This window comes from Podarcis gaigeae, assembly GCF_964106915.1.
Source record: "Podarcis gaigeae genome assembly, chromosome: 8".
Taxonomy (NCBI): domain Eukaryota; kingdom Metazoa; phylum Chordata; class Lepidosauria; order Squamata; family Lacertidae; genus Podarcis; species Podarcis gaigeae.
In genome coordinates, this window is record NC_139684.1 from 57022522 (window position 1) to 57040936 (window position 18415).

The 18415-nt window shown below is 43.1% G+C and overlaps 1 protein-coding gene across 2 annotated transcripts; it reads left to right on the top strand.

The window, feature by feature from the left end:
• Positions 1–6084: 6084 nt before the first annotated feature.
• Positions 6085–18020, top strand: OSCP1 (organic solute carrier partner 1). 2 transcript variants are annotated; one of them, XM_083751257.1, is made up of 11 exons: positions 6111–6331; positions 8808–8837; positions 12766–12920; positions 13290–13457; positions 14019–14099; positions 14257–14360; positions 14634–14762; positions 14851–14920; positions 15898–16037; positions 16481–16544; positions 17435–18020. In XM_083751257.1, the coding sequence occupies exons 1-11, from the start codon at positions 6220–6222 to the stop codon at positions 17582–17584; spliced, it is 1203 nt and encodes a 400-aa protein (XP_083607383.1). In that variant the 5' UTR covers positions 6111–6219; the 3' UTR covers positions 17585–18020. The 2 variants fall into 2 exon arrangements, with proteins under 2 accessions (XP_083607384.1, XP_083607383.1); XM_083751258.1 differs by lacking the exon at positions 8808–8837 and having other exon boundaries at positions 6085–6331.
• The last annotated feature ends 395 nt before the right edge of the window (positions 18021–18415 follow it).

An 18415-nucleotide genomic window follows, 5' to 3' on the forward strand; every position in this document is an offset into this window, starting at 1 on the left:
CTCTGCCTAAGAGAGGTATTGGACACTCAGGTATATACAAAAACTGATGGGTTAAACGATGTCCCCCAATCTGGCATTCCAAAGGTTGGAGGAAAGACCTCTTAGCTGACTGTCCAGTGGCACTTTTAATGACTACACTTTTGGATGCCTTTTTCTGCAATAGTTCTGGGAGTACTGAGTATTCAGCCCCAGTATCAATCATAAAGTCTATTAAATGGCTCCCTAATTGAATCGTGACCGTGGGCTCCTGGAAGCCTAACTTTATGGAGTCCGGTCGTTCCTAGTCTTGAGTAAAATCCTCTTCTGCCAGTCCAATGAAATTGTCTCTATTCTGTCCTTGTCCTGGTCTCTGATATCTTCCATTTCGGATCATTCCCCGTCCCCGTCCCTGGTTTCTTGGGCCGGAGCCTGGGCCTGGGCCTGGGCCTGGGCCTGGGCGTACTTCTTCCAACCTCAGGGGTTCAGGACACTCCCGCTTCCAATGACCCTCCTTCTTGCAATTTGCACATTGATTCCTTCCCAGTGGTGGATTCCTTCCTCGCCCTCTCCCTCCATTTAAGGGGCGGTGGTCTTGCTTCACTGCTGTGGCTAGCATTACCATCTTTTCCTTCTGCCACTTCTTCTTCTCTTGCTCCTCAGCCTCATCCCTATTCCGATAAACTTGGCGTGCAATGGCCATAATTTGGCTCATCAGCATCCCTTCCCATCCTTCTGATTTCTGAATTTTCTTACGAATATCAGAAGCGCACTGGGCCACAAATGTAGCAGTAATCATTCTGCTGTTTTCAGGGGCTTCAGGGTCAAAAGGAGTCCATATACGATAGGCTTCTTGCAGCCTCTCTAAAAAGTCTCCTGGACTCTCATTTGGTTTCTGTTCTACTTCTGAGACTTTAGACATATTAGTGGGCTTCTGGCATGCCCTGCGGATACCTTGCACAAGCGTCTGGCGGTAGGTGGTAAGTCTGGCCAGATGAATTCCATTGTTTGGATCCCAATTAGGATCTTCCAAGGGAAAGTTATCTTGGAGATGACGGTCAATATTAAAAATATTTCCCACTCTGGCCTGCTCACGCAAATATATCTGTGCCTTTTCAATTATGTCTCTCCTTTCCTCAGTGGTGAAAAGAGTATTTAGGAGCTGGCGACAATCTGTCCAAGTAGGGCTATGAGTATTTACTATTGAAGTCACCAAGTCCATCATAGCCTGAGGTTTTTCTGCAAAAGATGGGGTGTGTGTTTTCCAATTCATCAAATCTGTAGTTGTGAATGGAATATATTGCAGGGTCGAAGTTCGAGGTGGCCGTGGTCCGGGTTGCCCGTTAACCAGCGCAGGCTCCTCAAGTGCATCAAATACTCTTCTAAGAGGGGCTACTACGTGATCTTTCTCTTCGCTTTGCTCTAGGGGCCTCAAATCATAGGGGATGGTATTTGTCCCAAGGCGTTCTTTTAGCAGCTTTATACGCCTGGCTGTATTGCTTGCTGACCGATCAAGGTCTCCCTGTAACTTCTGTAATATTTCTCTAGGACTTGGATGTACAGGGGTTTGGGGTGGGCAATCAGTTGTTCCACTAAAGGAGACTGTAGATGCAGGTCTATTAGGAGTCACAGGTGGAATAACCACTTCTGCTTGGGCTTTATTATAGGACTCCAATGCCTCCTGAAGATATTTATCATAATCTATCAAGGAATCAAGCTCTGTGACTCCACTCCCATTATTCATTCCACTTTCTTGCCTTGGGGTTACAACTGGCGGAGTGTTTGAATTAAGCTCCCTTCGATGTGGAGCATAGGGTGGAGGTGGAAGCACCTCTTCCTCTGGTCCCTCAAAAATGGGTTTGAGTTTATTTGGCAAGATTCCTTTCCTAGCTTCAGCTTTTACAGCCAATAATTTGCATCGTTTGACTTTGCATTCCCTTATCCATGGAGGATTTTTATTTAATGTGCTCAGCCAGGAATCTATATATGGAAATTGTTCTGGGCACCCTCCAGTTTCTTTGGCGATATTAGACCAAAGTTTGCTTACTAAATTTATATCAAAAGTTCCCTGAGATGGCCATTCAGTATTTTGTTTCGGCCATTCTAGTTCACATAACGTTCTCAAGCGCTCTGGCGTCATTTTGACTCCATATGCCCCTGAGAAGGCTTTCTTAAAATTATTTAACATACACTCAAGAGGTGTATTTTCCCCCTTTGAACCCCCAACTCCCATTGTATGGCCCTGTGAAGTATCCACTCAGTCACTCACACACACGCTTTGTGGGTTTCCTTGCCTAGTGAAGTCGCCTTACTAGGAACCGAAGTACTGCCCACTCCACACTCAGGTCAGCTACAGATTGCTCTGTACTTTCTCACACATACAATGCGCTAGATACTTCACCACACTCTACCTCCCAATTTTCCCTTTTCCTCCACCAGACCAACATCTGATGTACCCAACCACCTAGCGTACTCAGTTTCCCCTTACTGAGACGCAGAAGTTTGATCAAGACTTCTCTTCCTCCCAATTAATTGGAGGGCCAAAAATCCCTTTGTGCACTTACCCTTGGTTGGTTCCCTGTTTCCCCCGGTCCGTCGCCGCCAGTGAGCAGGGTATCAGACAGACGAGTCTTCTGCGTTCCCCCTGGAAAAATTTACCAGTGCGCGCTGGGTAAGCAGTGGTCCTCTCTCTTGTACCCTGCCCAGTAGGGCGAAGGGGCTGCGTTCCAGCAGACCACTTATCCGAGTCACGGCACCATAAAATGTAGCACCCTGCTTGTGGTTAACGCTTAGCTGGAATGAAATATTCAACGCAGCAATAGAGAAATTAAAATAATAATTTATTTGTCAGACAAATAAATGAGAGGCTCAGTGGTATATGGTTACCAAGCTCTGGCCTGGCCTCTTGCCATCCTGGCCAGCACTTATATTCCCTTAATCCAGCCCCCTTTGCTCCTCCTGTGGCTGCCTCTGTCCAATCAGCCTGGTTGAAATTCCTATTGGCTGTTTGGTAGAACCAATCACAAAAGATACACCCACAAAAGATACACCCACTTCCTTGCCCTTATAAGGGAGACAAAGAGCTATATATAAATGACAAATAAGTAATAATATATCTTACATGGAATCTTAATTACCAGCTCACCTCTTGCCCTCCTTGCCCTATTGCCTTCTAAAACAAATGTTTAATCTTACATTTTTATGTTCAACAGATGTCAAGGATCTTGAGTTTCACATCAATATTGAAAGATTTCCTTCATTTGAAAGTTTCTAAACAAATGCCTGACAACCATATATATCAAGAGTGCTTGGATGGCGTCTTCTGTCTAGCAGGGGGGCTAGGCTGGTGGCTGACTTAATTTCAGGATAAATACAACTCTTACAACCATATGAAATAAGAATCTAGCATTCCTTAAATCCTTTGCATAATTACATTTAAGCCAATATATTTAAGCTAATATATTTCATTCACTTATCATAGGTAGCCTTTTAAAAGAATAAAGCCTTTGTAAAGTAAAAAGGAACTCAGTAAAAAACAGCTTTTAAAAAGAAGCCTCTTCAGTTTACACCTCCCCCCTTTCCCCCTCCTTTCCCAGCCAGCTAGATGCTTCTCCATTGCTCTTGGCCTTTTTAACCTTAGAAAGAAGATCTGGCTCATTTTACTGGGAGGCACATTGGTATTATTTTACTATTTACCCTTGCCTTTAATTGTGTTTTCTCAGTCTGCAAGGGCAGCATATGTAATTCTCCCTTTTTATGACTTTGAGAATTGTTTTTCTACTATAAATCAATGGGGCCCCCTTGTCTTAGGAGAAAAACCTCTTGCCAAGGTTCTTTCTGCCTGGCATGAAACATTTGAAAATCCTTTTTTTTTTTTTTTAAGCTCATTTTTAAATACAAGCCTTGATTGCAATATATAAGCTTTGATAAAAAATGCAGGCTTATGATTAGATGCCTCAGGACTGCCTCAGCATCTTAGCCAGAATATGACACCTGCATGCTCCTCATGCCCACATTAAGCTGATCCTGTCCACTGGCTCATTGTATGTTTCTAAAGACCTGCCTGTGTGCAAGGCTTGAAGGAGTGTATGTGGAGCAAAAATGCATTCCAGATTTGAGGTGCTATGTCTCATTAAATCTCTTTTCTTTGTTTGAATCATACAGGGCACTGTTTTTAGGGATGCCATGTCAATGTGTCTTTGTGGCCTGTGTGAGTTGTGCCGCATGGGCCGTGAAGTGCACACCCGCTCTCTGAATAAATAAGGAAATGGAGGTACAAAGGTGGGTCTTGATGGAAAAGGAGCACCAACGTTTTCCCCCTCCAAGACAAAAATTCTGTCGGACTCTGATGATCTCTAAGCACAGCTTTCTGTCAGATGCCTAAAGGGAATACACTCGTACCTTGGAAGTCGAACAGAATCCATTCCGGAAGTCCGTTCAACTTCCAAAACATTCGGAAACCAAAGCACGGCTTCTGATTGGCTGCAGGAAACTCCTGCAGCCAATCGAAAGCCGTAGAACCCGCATCAGACGTTCGGGTTCCAAAAGAACATTCGAAAACACTCACTTCTGGGTTTCGATTGTTCAGGGCCCAATTTGTTCAGGAGCCAAGGCGTTTGAGATCCAAGGTACAACTGTATTTGAGCCCACTTGCAATTGGTTAGTGCTGCAGCAGGGAAATCACACTGTTTAAATTCTGATAGTTGCTTAAATTGTGAAACTTTTGCAATTTAGGAGGGAAAAAGGAGATACACATGATAGGTTTATAAAATTATCCACACTGTGGAGAAAGTGAATAAAAGTTTCTCTCTCTCTTTCACATTTGCACATTTGTAGCCTAAGCTCCATGAGCCTGCCTGGGCATCAAGAATCTGCCTCAGGGGCCATGTTCATGTCTTCACCTGCCAGATCAATTTCGTTGGTGGGCATTAGAGATGGGGTCTTTTTAGTGATGGCCCACAATTTGAGTAAAAGAACAAGGGATGCAGGGAGCTATGCATTTGGAAGGGAACTTCACTGATTGAGGCAAGAAGGCGGAGCCAGGCCTGACTTTTGCACCTTCTCAGTTGTGTGTTTGTATCACTAGATGTGTTTAGCGTATGAAACTGCCTGAAGAACGCATGTGGGGATCAGGCTGCAAATGGCAACGACTTTCTCCTTCCCAGGAGCCTTAGGGCTGCGACTAGGACCAATAGTGGTAGTGCTTAGCCTCGCCCTTTCCCTCACATGACACTTCTATTTTTTTATTTTAAAAAGTTTTTTTATTCATTTTCACTTTTAGCATTTGTCATCATACACAAATCATAATCAGTTACAGATAGGTAGCCGCGTTGGTCTGCCATAGTCGAAACAAAAAAAATTCCTTCCAGTAGCACCTTAAAGACCAACTAAGTTAGTTCTTGGTATGAGCTTTCGTGTGCATGCACACTTCTTCAGATACACACTGAAGAAGTATCTGAAGTGTATCTGAAGAAGTGTGCATGCACACGAAAGCTCATACCAAGAACTAACTTAGTTGGTCTTTAAGGTGCTACTGGAAGAAATCATAATCAGTTTACAAATAGGATTCTCAGAATCCCTGAACTTCCCTCCACCCCTCCATGGTTTCCCCAGGTATTCTTTTCAAACTGCATTGTATCATATTCTCCATATTTCTTAAAACTCACTTTTTATCATAATTCTCGCTTCATTGCAAGTGTTTGTAAAATCCTGCCAAGGTTTTCAATTGTTTACAGTGCTCTTTCAAGTAAGTTAAAAAAAAATCCCCATTCTTTAGTAAATTTATGGTCCTCTTGATCTCTGATTTCCCAGGTCATTTTTGCCAATTCGCCTGAAGCTTCTAAATAGGCGAGATATAAATTATTATTATTATTATTATTATTATTATTATTATTATTATTATTATTATTATTATTATCCCCACTTTCCTTGTGTGTTTCAGACCTGCGGGGCCAGAACTGGACACTGCATCCTGAGCTGCGCATGCGCCAATAAAAAGCTCATCCTATTAACATCCGACTCCGTCTCGATTATACGCCAGAGGATGAGAGGGCGGGCCGTAAACCCATCTAGGGAAGTTGTGGGCGGAGACGAGACCTGCCAGCAAGCAGCCTTCCGATTGGCGGTGGCGTTGTCCAGGCAACGGGGCCGCTGCCGTCGTAGCAGCCGCCGCCGCCGCAATCAGAGTCGCAGCCACAGCTTGTCTCCTGGACGGAAGCCCGGCCGAGTGCGGGTCCCGCGGCCATGTCGCTGAGGACGCTGCCGTTGCTCGTCCTCAACCTGGGCGGGGAGATGCTCTACATCGTGGACCAGCGGCTGCGCGCGCAAAGCATCCCGGGAGACAAGGCGCGCCAAGGTCTGGGAGGGGCCCCGCCTATACCGCGCTCTCTCTCACACCCACAGACACCTTTCCTCTCCGGCTACAACGCGGGGCGAGGGTGTCATTTAACGGGGTGGGGGAGGGGCTGGTGTGATTGAGTTCCTCATAACGGCTATTCGGGGTGGGAGGGGCGAGTGCCACGACGAGGGTGAAAGACACCCTGCCCGAAGCTGTGAGGAACATTTTTTTGGCAACGCGCATCTGCTGCCTTCCGGAACATGAGTCTCGTCCAGATGTTTTGGACTACGACCGAATGGTGCTGGGCCCAATGAGAGTTGTAGCCCCAAACATCTGGAGGGCACCAAATTAGGGAAGGCTTTGCACACATTAGTGTGATTTGTATCTTGCCCGCTTACAACGTGGGTCTTTATTATTATTATTCTTTGAATTTATATACCACCCTATACCCGGAGGTCTCATGGCGGTTCACAGAAAAGATCAACATAAAAACCACAATATATGTAATCAAAATAAAAACACCCCCCCCCCAAAAAAGGGCCACATTTTAAAAAGGCAAAGGATATCAATCAGATCAACCAAAGTCCTGCTTAAAAAGGAAGCATTTTTGCCTGGCGCCTAAAGGTGTATAATGAAGGTGCCAGGCCCCCTTCCTGGGGAGAGCATTCCACAGGCAGGAAGCCACTGCAGAGAAGGCCAGTTCTCCTGTTGCCACCCTCCAGACCTCTTGAGGAGGGGTGTACATTTCCCAATGCCTGTTGTGGTAGGCAAATCCAAGTACACCTGATCAGAGGAATGTACTTCCCCCTGTCACAACCCCTGTCACAACCTCCTGGGTGACTTACAATATTCTGACCAGGCATCTTTATACAATAATAAAATGATGTTGAATGTTAGACAGCCTTTATAATGTTCTGCCACCATATCTGAATGACAACTTGTGCAGAGAGTTTTAAGTTCTATGTCTTAAAGTGACTGGTAACCTTGTTAGGATCAACATTTCTGAAGACATTGCCACATTAGTAGTACTTGGGAACATTGAGAGGGGAGAATATTTCCACATGGTGAGCTGAATGCTGGAAATGTTTAGCATTCTAATGGAATTCTCTAGAAATAAGTCCTTTGCAGGATTCCACAATTTCCTTTGCCATAGTATGCCACTACCCATTAGTGAACATGTCCAGACCCTTCTCTCCCACTTGGAGCTGCAGTCATGCTACACTTTGGAGTCCCTCAGAGCATTTTGGAAGAACAGCATCTTTCATGGACAATCGCCCCACCATTTCAAGGTGGGGGGGGGGAAGGTTTGTCTGATCTGCTTCCTAGGTACTTGAAGAATAGCTTTGCCTCTTCTTGGGCATGAGCATATAGGGCTAGCATTGAAAGGTGAATGTTGCTCCTGATGTACAAGGTACCCACAACTTACACAAATTTAACTTATGCACGTTCAGCTTTACACACTTGGGGGGGATAGAAATAAAGAAGGGGACAGGCATCCAGGAAAAAGGTCTTTGGCAATCCCACCTGCCATTGTACCCAATATATTTTGACTATACATGATTTTGACTTTAGGTGTGATCCCTGGAACATAACCCTCATATAAGTTGAGGGCATGCTGTACTAGAAACAGACCATTGAAAGGAAATGTAAAAGAAAAAATAATAATGTAAGTCATGGTTGACATTCAGATGCAGGTGAACAGGACTAGAAAAAGATTTCCGTTCTCTAGGCACCAGCATCAAATCCTATAGTATACTAATTCTACTGCAGAAACGCTTAAAATTCCAAGCTACTGATATGCATGTGTTTAAATCTTGGGCTGGTAAATAGCATGAGTTCAATTCGTCATACAGCTTACTGGACAAGTGGCTGAACTCAAGAGGAAAGGTGGGAAACAAATCTTGTTACGTTCTTGGTGATCCAGCATGCATGTATCATATTTTTTTCTACCCTGCAGACTTAAGTATGGGGCAATGGCTTTGTACAGGTTACATTTGCTCAGAGGTATTGGAGTTGCTCTAGCACAGTAACTCATCTATGTGGATCTGAGGATGCTCGGCAGTCAGCACAGTCATTTTGAGCAGTTAGTGCAATTAATTCTGTTGTATCTCATTTGTTTGAAGTGAATGCTCCACATCAAGGCTGTGCAGCTGTTGCAATACTTTGCCTTTTCACCAAATTTTATGCTGGGAAAATAAGCCTCTTCCCCCCACAATGTGTGGAGTGAGATTACAGAAGTGTCATAGGTCCATTTTTATAATGCCTGTATATCACCCCTACCCACACATTGTGGCTTGTTTTTTGTTTTTGTTTTTTTGGCCACTTTAAAATATTAGTTGAAAGCTCTCTTCTCCTTTGCTTTGCAGCTCTAATACAGCAGGGTACTAAATACTGTTGGATTCTTTTTTACTTATTTCCCCTCTTTCATCCTGCTTGTCAGTTTATTGTTCTTAGTACTTGACCCGTCATTTTTTCTGTTTTATGCTTCGTGTAGATGAATGGACTGATGTGGACAGGAGACGAGGTACTGTAACATTTTTAGCCCCCTGCACAAAGAGCTTTTTGGGTTTTTTTCACTGAGATTCCAAACTATGCATACACAGTATCTTATGGGATACTATTGGAAGATCCCTTCAGACCAGCAGCATTATATTTATGGAACTCGGGTAACTGACAACATTATGTACCACATTTATAGCAAATCCTGGAAGAAATTCATTGAACCATCGTTGGTCAATTCTTATGACTTTAGTTTAAGTAACTTATAGTAGTGTTGGCATGCTAGGCAACTGTTAGGAACCTGGGAAGCTGCCTTATACAGAGTCAGACTATGGTTCATCTAGCTCAGTATTGTCCTCACTGACTGGCAGCAGCTCTCCAGAATTTCAGGCAGGAGTCTCTCCCAGCCCTACATGGAGATGGGGGATTGAACCTGGGACCTTCTGCTTGCAAGATAGATTGCCTGTTATTTGACTCTGATCACATATTATCAAATATTTCAAGAATACCATTGTGAATATGGCAACTTGTCGTTTTTTTTATTTGATTAGGTTATCATTTGTTAGCAGGGGCAGACACGAGGGTTGCTTGCTAGTGACAAACTCCACATCAAAACAGGCTACCTTCTTTAACAGGCAGTTGCAAACAGGAGCAGAAGCAGTCATTGATGAGTAAAGTGTCAAACTAGGACTAGGAAGACCCAGATTCAGATCCTCACTCAGCCAAGAAAGTCATTAGGCGATTGTGGTTAAGTCACACACAGGTCTGTTGTGAGAACACACTGAGGGATGGGCAGACTGCCCTCAGTTTCTGGAGAAGAAGCCAAAATAAATATGTATTAAAAATAAATCATTCATTCCCCTTTTTAAAGTAAAAGTTATCCAATTTTGTTGTAATTAGTATGAGTTTCAAATCGGTTGATGACCGTCTTGCTTTAATATTAATGCATTGAAAATACTTGACCATCATTTGACAATATTGAATTAGTAAATTGACCAAGTCTTTTTTTTAACCCTTCAACCACCACAACCGTCATCTGCCTTCTGTCTAACTGAAACAGGCAGCATACAGAGTTGAAAGATTTTGCTATAGCTGCATAGGAACTAAGAACAAACCATAAGTGCAATAGACTGTCAAAGTGCACATATGCATTAGGATGTGCTTTTAAAGCTTATGAACTGCCTACAGTCCTACTGTGTGTTGATTGTAGTGGTTTTATTTTATTTCTCTAACGAATTTTATTGTAAATGAAACCTCAAAGTGGAACCTCTAATGATGGTGAACTCCTGTAAAAACTTGACTGATTAATGACTAAAATTTTGACTGACAGCATTTTAGTGGCATGTTGTACATACACAGAGCTGCATAGTGTTCCCAGCCGCATCAACACTTCTGTAGCAGGTGTAATTGACGAACAAGTGAATGCTTGACTAGGGCTTTCTGCATTTTAAAAACAGGCAGGAATGATCCTGAAACATAAAAATATTTCACCAGTGTCTTGGAAAAAAACTTATTGGAAAATTCATCTTAGGTAGTAGCTCAACTGATTGCTGAACATCTCTGTTGGCAAAGGAGCAGCTGTACAAGCATACTATGAGCAGTATGCAGGCAGAGTGTATCCCGTGGTTCTTGCTCTCTTCCTGCCCTACTGCATAATTAGTCACCAGTTCTCTGCCTTGAACTATGTCTTTTAATCCACAACTTTCCTCATTAAATCCCAAAATTTGCTGCTGCTTTAGTATGACATTATTGCATACCTTTAGAGTGCATCATGCTTTTCTGCATCATGCTTAATACCTGGAGTAGGTTGGGATGAAGAAACCACCAGGTATGTTCCCCCCCCCCCGAAGTAAACTGTGTAACCAAACATAACCCCCAAAAGCTACAATATCTCTGCTTCTATTGCTCAGATGCATAGCAGTCTGCAGATAAATAAGGAAAAGAGGGAACGAGGGAGTCTGTGGTTTTTTAAAATGCTGTTTGGTGGCTGAATTTTAGCCCACCTGCATTTGCCTGTGTGTCACAGGAGCCCAGACCAGTGGATTTGGTATGGAGGAATTGTTAACCACCTATGGCTAATAGCTATCCTAAATGCTGTGTATAGCGACTGTACTAGGTAGTCTTAATTGGTGGTGGCTTAATAAACCAAACTGTTTAGGAGTGAAAAAGAAAAGAAAAAAAGCAATTCCACCACAGGATTCTGGTGTGGATCGTAGAACAATGCAGGATTTCTCCACTTTCATTTACCAACCCAAAGTTTAGTCACTTACCTGGCACCAAACACCCTGTGCCACCCTGAGGGTTGAGAGGAAAACTGGCTGGTAAGCATCCTAATCTTCTACCACCCCTAGTGACTTATATTTTGGGGCAGTGATGCAATGTACTATCTCATTCAGTTACACAAATACAGTGCAAAATGTCAGAGGTCACTATTTGGTGTGATCATGTTTCTGTCCAATTCCAAACTACTAGAGAATTTTCCTGGCTGGGGCTGACAGAGAAGCACAGAAGCAGAACTCTGTCAAATCTCTTTAGAAGCATACACTGAGGGAGAGTTTACTACAGCTTTGTTAAGGATTGCATCGGAGTGGGTCAAGAGAGAATTGCATCACTAAAAGCTCTGCTTATCCATCCTAGTCTCTCTGTGCTTAGCAACACCTGCTGGATACTAGATTGAACAACTGATGTTACTTAGCACAATGGAGAATGAAAATGGGAGCTAGAAAAGACTTTGTGACTGGGCATAGAATCTCAGAATTGTAGAGTTGGAAAGGACCCTAAGGGTCATTTAGTCCAGCCCCCTGCAATGCAGGAATCACTGCTAAAAGTCCCTGGCAGATGGCCCATCCAACCTCTGTTTAAAAACTTCCAGTGAAGGCATAGGCAACCAGAAGAGTTTGTCCACTTCCACCAGGGTGTGTGTGGAAGGGACAGTACTAGGCAACAGATCAGGATCGAAACCTTTTAAACTCAGACTTTATTGGTGTCCACATGAATAGGTTTCTGTAGCAGCTAGGACCCATACAGGAAACTGTATTTAATTTCAGCTTGACTAGGAAGATCCCAGGCACCTAAGATCTGGAGTTGATAAATGGAGAATTTTGACATTTTGGTGAAATATTTTAACCTTTTCTCTGTACACAGGTACACAGTCATTTCTAAGACTGGTTTTTACAGTGATTCTCTCCAATGTTCAAGACTATCTACATGGCCAAATATCAGATTCTTAGCAGTAGGGATACCTACTATGGTACATGAGAGATTCTTTGTAGCCAACTCTGCTTGCACAACTACTGGGTATTGAGTGTAAAAGAAATAACATCTAGTGCTTGAATATTACTGGTGTAGTACCTCTGGCAATAGTAACCCTGACCACTACATCTGAATATTGTTTCAATCATTTTATGTACTTCTCAGTATTTGGTTGTGGTTATCAGCCCAACTGCAAATGATTAAACAATGGGGGACAGGGTGTTGTGATTCTCTTCTACCTCAAATTACTTACCATGGATTCGGGAGCCTCTATAAAATGTTTGCAGAAGAAAAAGAATGGATGCAGTTTGCAAATGCAAAAGAAGATGAATTGTTTCAGATTACCATAATCTGCTGTTCTACTCTTGGAATTTATTGAATTTGGAAACAGTAGTTTCAAGGAGGGCAACCGTGTCTCATTACTAAGAAAAGAAACCGTCTCCAGATCCTATATCTCTACCAGCACTGGAGAAGTCACTGGTAACAAAGGCTGGGAATGGCTTCTGTGCAAGTTTCCTTGAACTGAAGGGGATTTGGAGAGGATCACAGCTTCGCACAGAAGACATTTGTGGGGCATGGTGTGTTTCAATTGGAGAGTGGCCTTTGCAAGTCCCTCCTCAGCTATAACTGTCTTTTTCTTCCTGTGAAACAAAAGCAAAGCCGATGCATTTGTGATACATTTGAATCTTTTGTCTTTTCAGTTATGAATGACATCATAGGGGGTATATTCAATAAAAAGTTTATGGATGAGCTGTTTAAGCCGCAGGAGCTCTATTCCAGGAAGGCCCTGAGGACAGTTTTTGAGCGTCTGGTTCATGCCTCAATCATGAGACTGAATGCACCCAGTATGGATAAGGTGAGGATGAACCTTTCTGTTTCCCCCAATGTCTTATGGGGAATTCAGGTAACTCTTTGTCAACAAGTGCTGTCATTAAATGGAACTAGGATTCTCACACTTAACATTCAGGAAAAATTGGGGGATAAAGGAAAGTGACTGCTGAATCAGGGGAGAATGGCAGCTTAGGTAGACAAGGGAGCTGAAGGCGATAAAACAGCAGTGACAACTAAAGCAATATCAAGACAGGTCTAACCAAGCACAGGCTCCTATTAGGGTGGCTCACAGAATAAAATCCGGCCAACTGCACAAGAAGACAGCTGATTAATATCTAATAAGGATCAGCCTGGGCTCTGTGATTTAACTAATTCCAGTTTCCTTACTTTGTAGCTCTACGATCTAATGACCATGGCATTCAAGTACCAAGTTCTACTCTGCCCTCGGCCCAAAGACATTTTACTCATCACTTTCAACCACCTGGATGCTATCAAAGATTTCATTTATGAAGCACCCAAAACTCTGGCCCAGGTTGATGCAACCTTTAGGAAACTCATTGATGTAAGAGCACACCATACCTTTTAGATTCCATTCAAATGTATGTACAATTACTGGGGGAAATGATACGAAGGCAAAACATATTGGAGCATGCCCTCATATTGGTTTTCTACTGTGTAGTGTGCTCTCCCTTCAAGCTGCTGCACTGTAAGTCTGGAGATTTCACCAGTGAAAGCAGAAATAAGACAACTGAGTAAAATACAATGCAAGCATGTCTCGTTACCAGGGTTATATCAGTGTTGCAGTACTGATATTAATAATATTCAAAAAGTAACAAAAGTTTTGAAATGGATTCGTGATTTCATAAAAGAAGCATGTTTTACTGGGGGTTAGATTTCTATTTAAGCTTACTTGAATCTGGGAGACCTGGTTTAAAATCCCAGCAGCAACTAAATAACCACTGGGGTGTCCTCAGGGAAAGTTGCTCTTGCTCAGTTGCCTGTCACCAAAATGGAAATAATTTTCTGCCCACAGCTATGAGGATGCCCTTAAACATCCATGTGAATCATACACTTGAATAATGCTAAAGCAGCAGCAAGGATTTATTCTGATTTTCTTCCGCAGACATACGGCTCTCTCTCTGCTGGCGAACTTCAGCTCATCCGGCAGACATTGCTCATCTTCTTCCAGGACATACACATCAGGGTGGGTGGCTTTTTCATTTTTACACATCAGGAGCTTGTGATAGAAGAGCAAGGATCCCTGGGTGAAGTTGCATGATGTGATACAGGAATAAGAAGGTCTTGGGCAGAAATTCTTTCTAAGCAAGACCACTTTACAAAGTTTTGTGCTTCCTCCACAGGTTTCCATCCTCCTCAAAGATAAAGTACAGAACTCAAATGGGCATTTTGTACTGCCAACCTCTGGTCCAGTTCCTTGGGGAACAGAGGTTCCAGGGCTCATCAGGTGAATCTTAGACCTCTCTACCTTGCACCCTGCTTTTTCCATGTAGCCACTAGATAGATGAGCTGCACCTAGTTAACCATCTATCCCAATCTTAAGGAGAATCCCTAGTGCCAGGCTGTATGGGTCATCTGACTGAGACAAACCTGCTGGGGGTAGAGGAAAGAGTGTATGTGTACTACCTTAGGCCAGCTGTTCTGTGAGACAGAGGGTTATTCTTCCTTGTTCACAAAAGCACTAGAGGTCACCACAGTGCATCAATATTGCATTTTTCAGATTTTTCAACAGTAAAGGGGATGAAATTAAGAGGACTGAGTTCGTCAGTGGTGGAAATTACCAGCTTCCATATCGAGAAGGCTCATTCGACCTCTATGGAGACAGAGTAATCAAATTGGGAACAAACATGTAAGCCATGAAATGCAAAGCCACTTTTCAGTTGGGGGCTTTCCAGTTTTCCTTTCCTCTACTATAAGCCTTTACCAATTGCCTCTAGATACAGCATCAGTCGGCCTGTAGAGACAGACATGTCGGGGGCAGCCAAAAATTTGGCATCTCGTGTAAAGGTCAGTATCTTTAGTCAACCTTCTTAATCAACCTTTCCCAACTTGGTGCCTCCAGATGTTCTTGGATTACAATTCCCAACACTCCAAACAGCCAGTGATTAGGGGTTGTGAGATTTGTAGTCCAAAATATCTGAAGGACGAGGGCTGCTGGAGAGGGCTGCTCTTAAGTAGTGCTGTGCAGAAAACCACTTTACTACCTAAATGTTTTCTGTTTCAGATTAGGATCCTGTATCCTTTAGTAATATAATCAGTCCTTCTCTCTGGATGCCCTTTTTCTCAGACAGAGCATCCTTTATCATATCTTTTCAACCTGGAGTTTGTTTTTTCTGGTCTTTTCTTTTGATCAGGTTGTGTCTGTTGCTGAATGCAACTTCTATAAGCCAGTGTAGGTGTTTGCTTAAGAGCATTGAGGGCTGAGAGACTATTGTGGGCAGAGAGTACTTTGAGCCAAGGCCACACATAAACATCTCGTCCCAGTGATCTCCAGAGTGAGAGAGAGAGATTTAGATGTCCACTTAATTATGAGTTTCACACCAAAATAACTCCCAGTAATTCATATTCTGTAAGTTGCATGTTGCTGCCATTAATTCTGTGGAGATAACTGATAACCTCTGGAGCAATGAGCTGGCTTTATAGATTATTCTAGACGTTATTTTATGATATGTGCATAAGTTGTATCCAATGCTAATCATACTCAAAGAAGGCTACTTGAAATCAACAATCATGCCTATCTCAGGCACATTAATTTCCATGCCAGAACATACTTGGCTACAACCATATACAGTATGCTCTTTTATGTCCCAATTTCAAAAATGTCAGTTGCAAAGCTGCTTTCAACCAAGATGCCAGAGCCCCCAGCAGACCGCTTTGTTGCAGCCTTTATAGTGCTAGGAGGCCACAACCCTTGTGAACAAAGCTCTTCCAATACTGCCATTGGTTGCCTGTCCATGTAACAGACCCACTCTTGTTCCATGTAGGAGAATACTGCTCCAAACCCTCTCGCAAAAGAAGAGCTGAACTTCTTGGCCAGACTCATGGGAAGCCTGGACATCAAGAAGCCCCTTGGCAACGAGGCTGGTTTCCGGCTGAATCTCTTCACCACAGATGAGGAGGAAGAGTATGATTAGTCTCACTTGCTTTATTGGTGGTGTGGGTGAGAGTTGGCCGTTCAGCCATCTAGTTGACTCAATCCGTGGGTGAGAGGCACGTACTGAAGCCCTTGCATGACACCCCCCTTCCTTTTGGGAACCTTTGCTGCAGAACCTTCTTTAATTAGTACCAGTATTGCAGAAAAGGCTCATCAGATGCAACAACGGGGAGCAATTGTCAGGGAATTGCTATTCATTAAAAATTGAAACAAGTGAGATATGTGAAAAGCTGCTAGAGGCATTACAGCTTACCAAACAGATTGCATTTGTAGCATTCTGTCTGCAAATGAATAGCATTTAATCATGGCTGGTTTAGTTGAGATTCCTTCATCACAGAGGGTTGGACTAGATGACTCTCATCTCACCTTCCAACTCTACAATTCTGTGACAGCTCTTTATTCTTTTCCTCGAGACATGCTGCACTGACCCGCCCAGAGGAATTATTGTATCAAGTTATCAACATACAAGCAGACAAGGTATGCAGTCATTGCCCCCTAGCCTCTCATTTCGAGAGTAAGCTGAATAGTTTTCGAACTAAATGGATGTGCATTTGGTGAAGTGTATTGTTATTGATGTTTGTTGCTGTTACTTCCATAAAATAAAATAGGTAAGGAACTTGGGACAGGGGGAGGTAATTTTAGTTGGGCATGCAAGCATTTGAGTTTCACAGAACTCTTGACTGCATGACAGAATCTCTCTTCTGCCTGATCAGCCTGCATAAAAGATCAAAAGAAGATAACACATGGGGAGTGTGGGAGAGAGAAGCCACCACATTCTGTGAACATAACTGAGAAAAACCTTGCTGAATCTGAATCTGAACCTGAGCCTCTCTATACTAGCATACTATTTCAAACAGTGTCTGGTCAGAACCTGACAGAACAAGAGCACTCCAGTGATATTTGTTCCCTGCATCTTAGATGGTATGCTGCCTTTGAAAACAGAAGTTCCGTAGAGCCGGTGATAACTTGCGCTTTTTGATGAATTTGTCTAATTTCCTTCATTTTGCTTTTAATATGTATTATTGATAATCATAAAAACTGTCTAGTCCCCTTGAAGCCAACTTGGCCAGTAGCCATTGCCACATCTTCTGGTAGTGAGTTTCATATGAGGTGTGTGTTGTGTACCTGGAACTTGGTATTTGAGAACCAAAAATGCTTTTTGCTGCCCTCACAGCAGTCAAAGCTCTTTTTGATTTTCAGAGGAACATTTTGATGCTCTTAAAATCAAAACTACGGTGTTTTGTTGCTTCTGGCAACTGAGGCAAAATTGATTTTTTAAAGCTGGTTACTGAAAATAAAGTATTGAATTGTCAAATTTATGATTTATGTTCTCCCATAAGTAGAACCAATTGGACTCTTTTAAATAGGACCCTCAACGGAATGAGGAGCTGGCTCGCATCATGGGAGAGTTCGAGGTTGCAGAAGAACCAAAGGAGAGGATCAGCAAGGGTGCTGACTTGCTGGCAATGATGGATGAGCTGGATGCTGAGCATGAATGCAAGTCTCTCCCATCTTGAGGAGGAGAGCACCTGGCTGTCAGCCTCCTGTAGAACAGAGCAGTTACCAAGGTCATCCATTTTTGTTGGAACACTAAGGCTGGATGTTGCTTAGATGTGTTTGACCAATTCTGTCTCTGGCTTTGGTGAAATGGGGTCATGGTCTAATAGCAGCTTCATTCCTGTGCTAATAAGGACCTAGATTGTGCCTCCCAGAGTTAGAAGCTGGAGCATCTGGAAAGAAAGTGGGCATTTATGTCCTGTGTGCATACACAGATTCCCTCTATAGGCTTCCTAATTAAAGGTCCAAACTGTGTTATATCACTAGTTAAGTTTGTGAGTGTGTTATAACACGAGCAGAAAGACCAGTTCCTTCATTTTGTTTATGGGGACCAAGTTTTTAATGGTGTTGCAACCAAGGTCTTTTTAGTTGCAGCAATAAAGAGCAGAAACAAGATGTCCTTTTGCCTTTTTTATCACTTACCTTTTAAGGCTCTCTCCACCCCACCTGTCCTGTGATAACCCACCGCCTCACATGCCAAGTCCAGAACTTTACTCATAAGCAAATCCCCCTCTGTTCAGTAGGGTTTCCTCCCAGTAAGTGTGCAGAGGATTGCAAGCTCTGAAAATCCCCGTAGACATACATTGACAGAGGAGAGAAACAACACTCTTACTAGAGTTGCCACTGTTTATTTCCCTATATAGCCTGGTGCCCTCCAGGTGTTGCCAGACTACAACTGGGACTGGTGGAAGTTGTAGTCCAACAGCATCTGAAGGGCACCAGGTTTGTGAAGGCTGCCCTAGATGCCTCTCCCACTGATGAATTTCTGCTGCTTTTGCAGCTGTTAAAGG